The sequence below is a fragment of the Excalfactoria chinensis genome, chromosome 1, assembly GCF_039878825.1.
Source record: "Excalfactoria chinensis isolate bCotChi1 chromosome 1, bCotChi1.hap2, whole genome shotgun sequence".
In the NCBI taxonomy this organism is placed as follows: domain Eukaryota; kingdom Metazoa; phylum Chordata; class Aves; order Galliformes; family Phasianidae; genus Excalfactoria; species Excalfactoria chinensis.
Genome location: NC_092825.1, coordinates 13227980 through 13242737, shown reverse-complemented (window position 1 = coordinate 13242737; position 14758 = coordinate 13227980). Strand labels below are relative to the sequence as shown.

The window sequence follows — 14758 nt, the reverse complement described above, 5'->3', positions numbered from 1 at the left end:
CAAGAATTCCTTGTTCTGCTGAAGGCTTGTCTTTGTACTTGTTACCATTTTTGTTTACGAGTTGAGCCTTTTTTGCCAGCAGAAGTTACAGAGCTTAATGATTTCGTAATGAGTTAAGAAAAAAAACTTGTGAGACCTTTGCAATAGACCCCGAGGAACTGAAATTGAAGTGTCTAGGATGTAAAATCCCACTGTCCTAATAGAGTCTTTTATGTGTAGTAGCTGTAAATGTGCAAAGTAACAGTTGAGTTGAATAGCCTGCACGGTGCTTCAAAAAGGTGTGAGAAAAGGTCAGTGTGGTGTGTGAGGTGGCCAGCTGCACGGACAGGGTGTTGTGTTTCTCTGCACAGCTGTTTTGTCATTAATCTGGGAAGCTGTGAGCGTGAGAAGCAGAATTCTTAAAACCAGTCAGGTCTGTCAAATTGAAATAGTAGGAGGCAAACAGAACTGTACACAGCTTACATGGCTGATCTCATCAGGAAGGCAGGGAGCTGCTGAAATGATTTATTTATCAGCTAGTAGAAAAATGCGTTCTGATGTCAAACAATTAGAGATGTGTTAGAAAAGGCTTCTGCCTCTGCAAAGGCCTCAGAAACATGTTTATCCTTAAATAAATCCTAAATTTGAAGAAATTTGAATGAACTGATACTGTCACTCTGATGTTGTGAATAAATCTGTGTTCATGTGTGCTTGCGAGAACTTGCCTAAAACTTCCATTATTAGCAGTGCTGGCAAACAGTAGATAACTTTATTTGCATGATGGCTCAGTTTGTGCAGAATGAAAGCTATGGGAAGTACAAAAATTTGTTTTGCATACCTTGAAAATCTTCAGGCAGTGTTTGTTCCTCTTCTTGAGCAATTCTTGTTACCGCATATTTGGTATTGCAGAGCGTTCCATGGGACCTACAACTGGTAAAGATGCACCTCATGAGGCTTTCTTGATGGCTTGTTTAACGAGTCAAGTATATTTTTACTGAGAGACTTCTGGATGTAGGTATCTTCAGGAGTTTCCTGAAGGATAACTTTGTATCCTGAAATATAGACAGCTGGTGAGATAGCTGTATCCCAGTAAAAGCTTTCTTTTAATAGCTATTCTTGCTGTAATATTGAGATATGCTTCTAAAATATCACATGGCCTTTTGTTGATCTTTGTATTCCATTGGCTTTCTGTGCACAAGAAAATTTCTGGTTGTTTCCAAGTTACAATTCATTTTATTTGAAACTATAAATATACACAGCAGGATCCTTACAGAACTGTTCTGGATTTAACTGCTGTTTATGTGTCATCCTGGAAACTTGACTTCTGTGCTAGTAATACAAAGCACACAGTAGTATTGAAAAATGAAGAGTTAATTTTTTTGCTGAAGGATTCATGAGTAAAACTTTCTAAGGACAAGAGTAGAAGTTTTGGTCCTTGCAATTCTATTTTCTGCTCACTTGTGTAGTACAAATCATTAGTATGTACAAAGCTGTAAGCCACCATTTGGAAAAGAAAACATGTTTTAGGGAAATGCTTGAGTAGTTGACAAAAGCAAGATCTGAACGCTCATATACTGCTTTCAGTTGTGCTGCTGCTGGTTTATACTGCATCCCTGGACAGGTGATGTCAAAGTTTTAGGTTATAAAATTGAAGACGTGCAGGGAGTAGGTATCTGCAAGGGTCTGAATGCTGTGGTTTTGGGAGCTGAGACAGCTGTCTTTCTTGGTTGTTGTTCCTTTTGTCTCGATTTGTTCTGTATGAAGATGGAAATCACATGTACTGAGGTGAGTTCAGTGGAAGAGCATTGGGGCTGAAGGATGAACTATGGCTCTCTGCCACAGTCTAAATTTAGTTAACTAAATTTTAGAGGAGATGCATCATTTAAAGCGCTGATGCTGTTCTAACCATTTCTGCGATCACTGCAGCTGTCTACTCAAGGAGATGCCAGCCAGGTGATTGGACCTCTCACAGAGGGACAGAGGAGGAACGTGGCTGTAGTTAATTCGCTATACAAACTACACCAAGCAGTTCTGAAGGTAGGCTTCTTTGATATTCCTTGTCTTTCCATAAAATATGTGTCTTTGCTGTGCTGTATCTATATTACCTTACTTACTGGTGAGAACTCTAACAAATATTGACATGTTTGGGGTTGGTAACTGTGTCTTGCTTAACATTTGTACAGCTTTTTGAGACTTGGTTGGCCCTTTTAAGCACTGCTATGTGATAAATTGTCAATATTAAAAGAGGAGAGAAAGATGTGTTTATAGAGAATAATCACATCTCACAGCCATTATTATAAGTTTTTTTCATATAACAAGAGCTCTGTCTTTCTGCTGGTTAGCCCAATAACCCTTGCCTTTACCTGTCCCTGCCTGAGCTTATCTTTCTAAGACCTTCCCTGCTTTCCCACACTTGTGACATAAAAGGAGAAAGAAAATGTGAAATCAAGAAAAGCAGCACCTCACATGCATCTCTGTGTATTGCTGCCGTGACCCAAGTCTGGCCTGGAAATGTTTTTGTACTCTGCTCAGTTATGAACAATTCCAGTTTACTGACTCAGTGATATCAGTGGTTACACAGCCTCTGTAAATTAACACAAACAGTTATAAGAGTACTTCTAGTTAATCATGTTTAAATCCTAGCCTGATTAGAAACAGAATCATGAGTAGTCCTGACTGTGGATATGTTTAAAGAATGTTTTAAAAAGGCCAAAAAAGCTTATAAAATTTGCTTGGATTTTGCAAGCAGATGGTAGATTAACTTTTAAGTCTGCTTTCTCTGATGTATTTAGTAATAAACCTCATGTGCCTTAGTGCTGGAGGGAGTTTGATATGATTCAGTCTGAGTTCAGTACTTACCTGGCTTAAAAATACTATTACATAGATGTTCATAACTATAAGGAAATCAGTTGAGTATTCCTCAGGTCATCCCTTGACTTTCAGTTTGAATATTACTGTAGCTGCACAGTCAGCTTTTCAATGTGTAGTATTACATACAGGTTACAGTACTGAGAAAGAGCATAGCTGTTCTTTCAAACGTTTGCACTAGAGCTGCTTGTACAATTCTCCCTAAGTTCTGTAGCTTGCAGCAGGAGAATACACCACTTACTTTTATTCTGGTACTTTTAACCCTTCAGCTGTGCTTCAGTTAAAATCTCTTGAATCATTTCTTTGCCAAAGTAGCAGCAGAGCCCATAGGAGATTTGAGAGTGAAGAACTGATAGTGGTGCACTGAAAATTCTGCCTGTGTCAAACATTTTTGATAGTTATGTACAGTGCACACATTAGAAAAAATAACTCAGTGTGTTTTATGTGCAATTAAGTGTTGTGGCTTCTAATTGTTTTGAACGTTTATTAACATTTATCATTAAGAAATACTTCAATGTTTGTAGGTTGTTACCAATCAGAACTCATTCCCAGCAGCTGCTGAGGAAACGATCACAACTGCCTTGAAGGTAATTGAACACCCAAGATTGAATGCACTGGGGAGAGGGCTGAGGTTTGCTTTGTTTGTTACTTGTAAAATGGGGGCTTCTTTTTCCCAAGTGTTACGTAGTGTCAGTATATACTAGCCAAAGACACACAAATATTCTGTAATTTATATTTTGCCCTATCTGCAGCTACCTAAGTGTTGCATGTGCTAAGTTACAGCTTGAGTAACGTTTGTATTTAAGAATATTCTCATAATGGTTGGAACCCAGATGTCGCCTGACTGAGAAAATAAATGCCTTTCTCTGCAGCATTCACACAGCAGTAACTGAATCCTTTATCGCTACCCCTGACACGCAGCCATGCAGGCACATAAAATTATGATCTTTGTGCTATCTGGTGCTTTTCTGAAGGGCAGTATGTATGGCCGTGTGGCCCTCCGGGTGCTGTGGGTGACAGCTACCCACATCTATCCTGCTGTGCACTAATCTGGGAGCGGGTGTGTGCAGAGGAATGAAGGGGAGCTTGCCTGTCTCGGGGAAATGAGCAGCTGAACCAAGTGTGTATGCCAGAATGTGTGTCTACAAACCAGGAATCGCTCTGCATCTTTTTAAAGCAACGCTTTATATACATAGAAGTAGTAAACAGCCTTCCTTATGTACCATACTGGTAAGATCAGTGAAAGATAAATGCTGTCTTAGGCTTTTGTCCTCCTATTTAGCAGTTTCTAATACAGAACAGTTAAAAAAGCACAATTGGAACAAACTATTTGTGAAGGTATTCTTGAGGTGTCAAAATGCAAATGCTTGCAGTTTCTGTTCCTAATTTCTGCCTTTCTCTTATCCTATTTTAGGCAGTCCATGATCTAATGGGTAGTGCTGTTCAACCATTACTGAACTCTGTAGGAGATTCAGTAGAAGCTATTATCATCACGATGCACCAGGAAGATTTTTCCGGGTAAATACCAGTGTTTTAAAATTTACTATTGCCTTAGTAAGACATCCTGCCTATGCATAATAAATTGTTCCTGCCATATGCATAATAAATTGTTATTGCTGCAACGTCCTTGGAGCAAGAGCCCGTGTTTATTAGGGGGAAGGTAGGTGATGCATTATGGTCAATTAACACAGCCATCTATTGAAACAAATTAATGGGGCAGCATATGTCTTCTTCACTTTTTTTTTTTTTTTTTCCTCCCTATCTGTTGAGTAAAATTCATTTTAAAATGAAAGGAAAACCAAGCAGGGGCCCTTTTTGTCCTTAGAAAAACCTTCTTCTGCTTGAAAAGATTCCCTGCTTTTTTTTTTTGCTTATTTTGTGCTTTTTCCTTTTGTTTTTCTTTCCTGGATAGTTCCCAGAAACGTCAGTACACTTTGTGCTTAAAATAAAGCATAAAACCTCTGATTCAAAATTACATAGGAAAAAAAAATCTTAACATATTACTAAATGGGAAATGGTTCAACAAATCTTTCTTATTGAAAGCTCAGGTTTAGCAGTTGCATTTTGTTGAAATTTCAGATTACCATTTCAAGTATTCCTTATCTGCAGGTATCTCGAGTCCTAACTGTACTTGAGACTTCCTTTGTGAGCATGGTTTTGGTTGTTATGTCTGTTCTGATGTGTCTTACATCATCATGAGATGTCCTGCAGATGCAGAAGATTTGGCCAATAAACGTCACTCCTTTGTATTCTGTCCTTGAAATTCACTGGAAAAAAAATATATATTTTCAGAGCTGGTTTTTGTTTTCCTTTTGACTTTTTTAACAAAAGCGAAAGCTATCAATATTTTACCCTCTCTGTCTTCCTTTTGCTGCCTCTAGTAAAATATCTCTGAGTGAATAAACTGATTGCAGCCAAAGACTGAGCTGTTAGATTTCCTGTATGCTCGGGTTCCTCAGTTTGGAAGAGCTCGGTTGCCTGGCTGTGTTTCAAAGAAAGAGAAAGGTGATTTATTTCTGTGTTTTCTAGCTTCTGTGCTGCTTCTGTAATAACTAGATTTACTTTATAATCCAGGGTTTGGAGCACTCTAGGAAACTAATTATGAGAAAATAGGTTTGGTATAGGTGTAAGTAGTGACCCTATGACATGTGCTTGCATTTTCTGATCCATTTTTAGAGTTGTAAATCAACAGCTGGGATAATTACATTTAGGGGCTGGATTTGAGCTTTAGGCTCCAAACTCGTGGAGGCTCTGTAAGTCAGGTTGGAGTGGGATGATTTCCTGCATCTTGCTTGGAAGGGATGAAGAGATATTTTTTGACCACAGCTTCAGAAAGAGCTACACATTTGGAGCCTGCATGGTACTCTCTAATTCATGCCGGGTCTTTTTGGGGTACTGAAAAAAATCAAAAGAAACCCAAGTCATTTTTGGTTGTATTTTAAACATAAATTTAACTGTCCCTATTTCTTTTTTTCTTTCTTCTTTTTTTTGCAGGTCATTATCCAGCTCAGGAAAACCAGATGTCCCTTGTTCTCTGTACATGAAAGAACTACAGGGTTTTATAGGAAGAGTCATGAGTGACTACTTCAGACATTTTGAGTGCTTTGACTTTGTCTTTGATAACACTGAAGCCATGGCACAAAGAGCAATTGAACTTTTCATTCGCAATGCCAGTCTAATAAGGCCCCTTGGTGAAGGTGGGAAGATGCGGCTTGCGGCGGATTTTGCACAGGTACCCCTAATACTTATTTCTGCTTTTTATCATTGCTTCACTGCGTTCCCTGAAAGGTATCATCAGTGCTTTTGCCCCCAATGAAGTGTAAGCAGACAGCTGTAGAGATCTGTGCATTTCAATTCTAAACATTTTCCCTGTAATAGTGAATCCTGAGAGGTGTATCCAGTAGTAGTTGGAGATCCCTCGTCATTGCAAAGCACATTGCAGGAGGTGTGACAGCTCCCCATCAAGTAACTGCTGCATTTCAATTCAGCTGCATCTTGAAATTTTATCCAGCTTGTCTGACCTCCTCGCTATGTCCATCATTTGCCACCATTCATTCACTTCATTCTTTCTCCTAATGCAGTGGTGTGTCATTTTCTTAATTGCTTTAATATATCACAGTGCCAGCAGCAGTTAATCACTAACTCACCTGCCTAGCAGAGTAGGAGACAAACTAAAGAAATAATAATGTCCTGTGGAAGAACTGCCCTTTCATTTTCTTCTGAATTTTCTTTATGATCTGACTTTCCTGTCTCTCAGACTTAACTCTGTCTTTATGCTGATCTAAAACACAAAGAAAATTGCTAGATTAATATCCACTGCTCGTCTATGTTATCTGTTATCATCAAACCTAATTTGTCAATAATAACATTGTGTGATTAACTTGCCAAAAAACAAAGGCCTTCACTAGATTGGTGTGAGGGTACAGGTTATATTGTCTGGATGGAAAAGAGAATGAGGCCCCACTTGTCTGCATACTGAGTTCTGCTTTTGGCTAGTAGGTAACCGGGGTAGGAGAGGAAGGCAGGGAAGGGGGGAGTTGCTGTTTCATTTCTGGGTTGTGTCTGTTTTATTTATTTTGCATTTAAGTGCCCCAGAAGAAGGCAAGAAGAAAAATCTTTGTCAGGAGATACAGATCAAATGGCCTGGCCTGGTCAGAAAAGCAGCCCCGCTTTCCATGTTCTTGTCTGGGACTTAAATGACCCAATGTAGGAGATGGATATCGGGGCATTTTCATCCGGTTAATTTGTTTTGGCTGTAGATATTGAAAGAATCAACTCCAGCTCTGTCAGCTTTCGGATTCTTATGCAACTGTCACTTTTTTAGCAGCGGATTCAACCCTGCAATAGGCTCACATTGAATCAATTTGGGTAAAGTTTTTGTGTTCATTATTCAGAAGTAGAAAACCAGCCGTTAATCTTAGCAGGGGATGTGTTCAATTGCTTTCAGTGGGAAGGTTCTATTCCCTTCTGTATGTTGAAGACAATGGCATAAAATAGATCAAAAAAAAGGACACCTGACTCCTCCTCTGGAAAGAATATGGGCATTTTTTGTGTAATTTATGCTGCAGTTCTTAAGTAAGTTGTATAAATTTAGGAAATATCTTTACCTAATTCTATTGCAAAGAGCATCTGATCTAAGCACCTGTTATTATAATACTAAAAATATCACTCATTTATCTTTTAAACATATATTTTTCTCATTTTGACATGGGCTGACTTTTAAGTAAAAAAATGAAGGTATATTTTCTTCTGAGCATAGAGGAATTTGCATGTTCATTCCTGCCTTGATGAGCATAGCTCCTGAGAGGACAACTGAGTGAATATATGTTTGATATCTTTTCTTCTGAACTCTGGAAGGAGAAAAGGAAAGGGAAAAAAGCTTCCTGGTCTCCTGCTGGGGAGGCCATAGGTTTGTCCTGAGCCTGTTCACTCAGTGCTCAGTGTGAGCTGTAGCTGCAGCTGGTTCGTTTGCACAGTGTTGTTGGCATGGCATGCACCTATGTTGAGGAGCTGTCTGGATTCCTCCGAAGAGAAGGGCAGGTGGCTGCTGCCCTGGGTTGAGGAAAGCAGTGAGAAGGAGTTGAGCTGGGCTTGTGGCTGTTTAGGAAGAAACAGCTTTTCCAAGTGTCTGTAAATGCTGCAGGCAGAATTTTTTCAGGCCCAGAATGCGCTGTGCTGCTGGACTGATGCCTGAAGGAAAGGACTTGCCTGGAAAGACTGTATGTGTAGGAGGAGGTTTGCTTATAAATGTTTCTGCTTGTACTCTGTCTTGTGGAGTCGTTTTGAATATTCTGAACTCAGAAAGGGTTACATTTTCTGGTTTAAAAATAGCTTTTGTGATTAAAAAAAAAAAAGTTCTTGATGTTTTGGGGTTACTTGGGAGCAAAAGACCTGCTTTGTTTAACTTGAAGTCTTACTAAAACATAGAATCATAGAATGGATTGGGCTGGAAAGGATCTTAAAGACCATCTGGTTCCAACCCCGCTGCTGTGGGCAGGGTTGCCACCCACTAGATCAACATGTATGTTGCGAGTCAAATAATTCTGGGTTGCATTTATTGAATGTTCTTACCACATTTCTGCCAGGGCACTCAGAGGTACCTGTTTAAGTTGTCTCTTACTCATCCCAGTTACTTTGGCTGAGAGTCCAGTGTAAGAATTTTTCCAACCACAGACTTATTCTGCTAATAGTTGCCTCAAAACAGTAGGTAGTGGTACACAGAAGGGGGAAGGGAGCAGTTTCAAGCTCTCATCATTCAGCAAGCTCAGCTATTTGTTCAGTTGGGAGTTACTGTTGTAATTCTGTTGAACTCTCATCCTTTGTCTTATCCTGTTTCTACGGTGTCAGTAGTGTTATTGACACTGTGGAATATGATGTTATCTTGTGCATTGCTGGTGTTTCAGCAGGAGGGCTGCTTGTGTGCTAGTTGGCAGCTGTAAATGTAGGTATGATAGGAATGAAATATGGCAGAGTGTCATGATTTCATAAAGATCAGTGCTTACAGGAACGCAAAAGCATTTTAAGCCCTAGGAGATGTCTGCAATGCTGCAAGCTTATTATCACATACTGTGCTGTTCCTTGGGACTCATTGTTTGAAGTACTTACTTCCAGTGTATAGGGTGAATTCACCTCTGTTCATGCTCTCAGCTTTTATACAGGCAATTGCACAAGATTACTTTTCAATTTGCTCCTAGAAAGTCCTGCACCAGGTTGTTTTCATTTTTGTGTTATGAAGATGACCATGATTCAGTATTCATGCATGTAATAACTAAATTTTACTTGCAAATTTTTCGTATTCAGTCATGCTAGAAAAAATGTTCTCCTGGAGTAAGCAAGCCCTGATGGTTTTTCAGTGTTTATGTTTCTGGGGAGTGCCAGTTCTTCTCCAGAGGACCTTTTAGCTTGCTTGATATTCAGAGTTGCTACAGCACTTACTTTGAGGCATACTTTGGGATTTGTGGTTTGTAGTTCACGCCTTCATAACACCTGATAGAATTGCTGGACGGTGCACCGTGAAATATATTTAAGTGCAGTCAACTGAGAAATTTATTTGGATGAAATGGGTATTCAACAGTAATATTTAGCATGAAAATTAGTAGTCTGCTGCATAGCACTTGTAAGTCAATATAGGAAAATAGCTATTCACTGATAGCAAGTGTAAATGCAACTGCATTGAAACAACTAGTCTAGATGTTGCAAAAAGTAAGTAATCCTTAGGCTTCATGCATGAAGACATGACACGTTTTGCCATCTTAAACTCTTCAAGTTTTTATCAATATGTTACTGCAAAACATGTTGAGTGTATTGAATTTTCCTAGAAAAATGTTCTGGCTGCAGAAGTTGTCTGTGCTAAATTCTAGCATAGGAGTGTTTGTATCTGCTGGTTAGCATATGGTCAGAATCCAATTTCCTTAATTAATATGGCTTCTAAAAAAGCCAGGATATTAGGCATTTGTGGTTTTGTAAGTGTAAATAGATTTGTTCCTTTGAGCTTTGATAGAATGTAAAAATGCTTTTTGTCATTTTTCATAAAATATTCCCCTTTTTTAGATTCTTACAGAGAAACAAGGGAAGCATCGTGTTGTAATCACAGTTATAGTCATAAGGGCAAAAACCACTAAAGCTAAAATGTACGTAATGTTTAATGCCAACCGTCCTGCCAGAGGAAAGAAATGATTTTCTAAAGTGTGGTATTTTGGAAGCATTACAACTGAAGGATTTGCTTCAACATCAACTGTTTTGGAATTGTTACGCAGTGGAGAAAGCAAATTCCATATCCCTTTAAGGCCAGCTTGTTTCATATAGTAATTCAGAGCTCTTCTGCTTCCTTGCTTTTTAAAGCATTCTCTCCTTCTGAATGACTAGAAGAAAGCATTTTGAGTTAACATTTAAAAAGTTGGGATTCATCTTGGCCAGGAGGAAATATAATTGCTAAAAATTTAATGCTCAGATTTTCCAACTGAAAAAACAGCTTTTTAGTAACGAGAGATCTTGAAAATAGCACAATAGGCACTAAACAATAACGTCACTATGGAGTTTTTCAAAGCACTCTTCAATATATATGCATTATCTGTATCTAGAGTGCGTATTAACTTCACCCTTGAGTTGCTGAACATAATCCAAATAGCAAAGCCAGCCATGTGATGGATTTTGTACAATATGGCTAGCCAGTGAATAGTTCAACAGATAATTGACCAGCTAGCCATGGGCTATGACAGTGTCATCTGAGAAGAAAAGCTAATATAGCCTTTTTAGGCTTAGAGAGCAAGAATCACTGAGAAGAGGAATATGTTTTATATAAAAGTTGGGTAGGAGTCTGTCATTGCATTCTGTGAAGCACAACGAAGTGCATGAACAAATCATGGCAAAGCAATGGATTTGGAATGAAGTTAGAGGAAAGGAGACAGTCGTTAGGCCTTCTTCCATTCTAACTGTCCCTCTTCAGTGTGCACGTACACTTCCTATTGAATCTCTTCCAACAGATCCTGAGATCCTGTGATAATGTTTATCTCACATTAGTTGAGGTTGCACATTATTTCTCGGATGCCTGATTTCTCAGTGAATTTAATGAATACAAGAATTTTCAGATCTGCTATTTTGGGAGAGAAATTTGGAAAAGAAAAAGATGCTACTTGTCCTTACACTTGTAGAGCCCGCTGGACGTGAATGTGTGAAAGACCTTGCACACATGGTACAAACATTGGCTTGCAGACAACCAGAAGCATCACGCAACCTGCTGAAGCTCACCAGAATGCTTTGGAAGATATAGCTGTATCTCATAGCAAAAGCTGCTACAGCAGGACCACATTGCATGAATTGACAGCTGATACAGCTTCAGGTGATGATGGGTAGCAAAACTGAAGTGATGTGCACTGTATCCTCTGCCCAAATCCAGCTCCTTAAAAACAGCAGCTGTTCCTAGCTGAGTGTGTCCTCCCAGGAAGCCACTCCTGGAGCAGTGATGCCAGCCAACAGGGTGCTCACAGGGACACAAAAGCCATGCAGAGGGCCGGCAGAGGGGATTGCAGAAGAAGCAAAATGCCGGTGGCATCTCATCAAGTCTTTGGACTCAGACAAATAGCTAAAAGCAAGCAGGGAAAAAAGAATCATGGTTATGATGTGAGGTATGGTTTTTACTGGAGAAATTGGCTTACAATGCATAGCAGACTAGTGTTGTAAAGTAAAAAAAACAACCAACCAACAACAACAAAAAAAAAAGACAAAAATGAGTTTCTGTGGTTTATGTTTTTCCCACAGTAGTTTTCACTCATTCCCACTCTTTGTGAGTCAGTTTGAGATGGTATAGTGTGCTGCACAGCTTAAAAACACTTGTGTTTTTTTTTTCCTTTGGCAACTAGTGCTTCACGAAACAACCATCTGCTGCCATTAAATTTATCTGGCTCTATCAATTCTAATCATTTCCTACCGTGAATAAAGGTTGAAGATGAATTAACAGAATTTTCCAAAGAAAATCTTATTCTTCAGCATTTAAGACTGAAAATGCTGATTTATGGAAGCTGCTAAGTGCGTTCAAGAGAAATCATTTAAATTTGTTTTAATAAGGAGTTGGTTAAGCTGTAGAAAGTTTCACTTACGTCTCATTACATCATATTATGTTTCAGGAGAGAAACAACCATTTAAAACTTACCGAGCAGAATCATATTTTGCTCTGCAGGGATCTTTCTTCTCACGGGTACATTTCCATCCATGCATCTCTGCCTCCACAAGTCAGAATGGCTTTTTGTCGCCTATTCTCAAATTCTCCAAAGCACCTAAAAGGATGGTTTTTCTCCCCAGTTCTTCCTAGCTACGAGCGCCACGGCTCCCACCACTCAGGGATACGAGGTCCTACAGGATGTCAGTGCTGTTGCCTGAAAAGTAACTGAAGAAATGAGAGCTCCCATTTGTTTTTCAGCATCTGCTGGGATCTTGTATCGTGCTACAGCAAATCCTACTTAATAAGCTCTTCTTCTTGGCCGCTTGCTCCTGATCCTGTGCAGCAGACTGGAAGCTTCTTGGCTCCCAAACATACTTAGAAGTATCCCAGGGGATGTGTGGAAGCAATTTGCTGACCTTGTGTTAATCTTCATCACCACGTAGAATTTGTGCTCCTCCCTGGAGAAATCTCAAGGGAGAACCTGCATGCACTCAGCATTGCTCACTTGTGCCAGCAAATTCCGAACAAGGCACAGCAGTTGAGGATTCCTCCTGAGCAAAGTGACATTGGCATCCCATGGCATGCTGAACGTGAGGCATGTACTACAAAGCCTCTGGGCCCAGGGATCAGCTTCGTGCTGCCTGTGAGAGCTTTGCCCATCCCTTTTCTGAGGTGCTCCCTCTCCATGCATGTAGAGGAAGTATAGGTGGCTAGCTGGGGCACTCTGGGTCTCCCAGATTTGTCTGATGGAGTCTCACATATTGGGTGTTCCTACAACATGATCCACCTGACCTACTTTAGATATCACCCTCAGGGTATCCCACAGCAGAAGCGGTTGTTTCTCTCCACTGACCATAAAGATAAATTACAGATGCTGAGAACCAGGTGAGGGGATTCCCATCATGAACACAGAATCTCAAAGTAGCTGAGTCTGGCAGTGCCCTCCATGTCCCTCTGCACAACCCCTGCCCCAGCAGGGACACCCAGAGCAGGGTACCCAGGGACACAGCCAGGCGGCTTCTGGAGATCTCTAGTGAGGAGATCTGCAGCCTCTGTGCCAGTGCTCAGCCACTCAAACAGCACAGTAGTTTTTCTCAGATTCAGATGGCACCTCCCGTGTTCCAGCTTCATATCTTGTTCCTGGGCACCAATGGAAATAATGCCATCTATTTTCTACATGTTGTGCTGCTGCTGAAGATGGGTGCCTGTAGGATGTGGCCTTGACTGGCCTTAACTACTAATAAAATTTCTTCTAGTTTTAGACAAACTGAGGCATCAGAGTTTACCACATTGTCTTTGTTTAAGCTGACAGTGACAGAGAACCCCAGCAGTGCAGTTAGGTTCTCCTTGGGAGCTGGTGTTCCAGCAGCCATCTGGGAAAATGAAATTGGAAAGAGCAGCAGTATTGAAGACTTCCTTGTAAATACGGCATTATTGCAAGTGCTTTGGAACAAGTTCAGCAATGTCTCTTAAATGGGAGGCTATTGTGTGGTGGTTTTCATCTGTGATCTTTTCAAACATCGTAATTATGCATTACTTGGAAATGAGTTTGAGTAATTTTCTAAATTGGGGATTTTAACAAATCTACACAAAGAATAAAGTTTGCGTCCCTCTGTTGACTGACACTTCAGGTATGCAAAAAAAAGTCTTAATCCACATCTGGACAAGGTGATTCTCCCAATAGGTGGTGTTTGTATTATTGTACACGTTAACCAAAATTTTGCCAACGGCACCAGAGAGTTCAGGGATCTGGAGGTGGAATTGTTTTCTCATTTCTGTGTCTTCAGCGGTAATGAAGGTTATGTGATGGGAATTTAGTCTCACTTGAATAATAAAAGAACCTGAGCAGAGTCTGGCTCTTGTTTGGAAAGACAGGTGAACTCCATAGTGCTTAAAAACTAGAGTTTAAAAATTGCTTGTTTTTAAAGATGGATTCTATAACTCAGAACAGAGAGAATGGACTGTTGAGTGAGAACATGATTCTGTTATGGATGCACTTTGTGACTCCATGGTAGTAGGTCCCTGCTGCCTTCAGTCTGTGTAGGTTTTGTGCCCTTGCATTTAGGGCTGAGTATTCATGAATGAACCACTTAAATTTTGTCCTTCACCAAAGGAAAGGATGTCCAGCTGAAAGATGTGGTTACTCTGAAAGTAATGCCTCCTATTTATTTCCATGGAAACTTCAGCAGATACCAAGAGCACAATAAGATTATTTGATAGAGCAAATTCTCAACCACCAACTCTGTTTTCCAACACAGTCACCACCGTTAGCTGTGCATTTTTGCCAGCAAGAAACAAGAGCCTGTATGCTACACTCACAAAAGATTTAATGGCTGTCCAGAACGTGGTTTGTCTTTCACATCGCTGTTGCCGGTGCTGAAACACACCACCCACCACCTCGCTGTGCTCACATCCACTGGTTGGTCTCCATAAACCTTCAGTAAGTGTCAGTGAATGGCCGTGAATGCCATTTCTGTCATGGAATTCAGTTCCACACCTTTGCTTCACCCACACTTCCATGTCAAACCCCATTCTGTCAGACTGCCCCTCTGCTGCCATCTGTCACACAGCAACAACATGTCATGGGATATTGGTGGGAAAGTTTAGCCTCTACTGCTGTACCACCATCTGCTGTCATGGGCCAATAAAATAGAATAGCAGGCATTACTTTTGGAGCAGCCCTTGCGTGTGTGCATTTCTACTGCATTTGTAGTGGTTTGCAGAAACCTGCCTAGATTGCCTTTCATCCCACTC

The 14758-nt window shown here is 40.2% G+C and overlaps 1 protein-coding gene across 1 annotated transcript in view; it reads left to right on the top strand.

The window, feature by feature from the left end:
* COG5 (component of oligomeric golgi complex 5) overlaps positions 1 to 14758 on the top strand; it is a 178631-nt gene that overhangs the window by 152498 nt on the left and 11375 nt on the right. Inside the window, exons 15-18 of the mRNA XM_072350510.1 lie at positions 1906 to 2016; positions 3372 to 3434; positions 4262 to 4365; positions 5842 to 6079. Coding sequence (XP_072206611.1) covers positions 1906 to 2016; positions 3372 to 3434; positions 4262 to 4365; positions 5842 to 6079 — 516 coding nt within the window. The remainder of the gene's footprint in view (positions 1 to 1905; positions 2017 to 3371; positions 3435 to 4261; positions 4366 to 5841; positions 6080 to 14758) is intronic.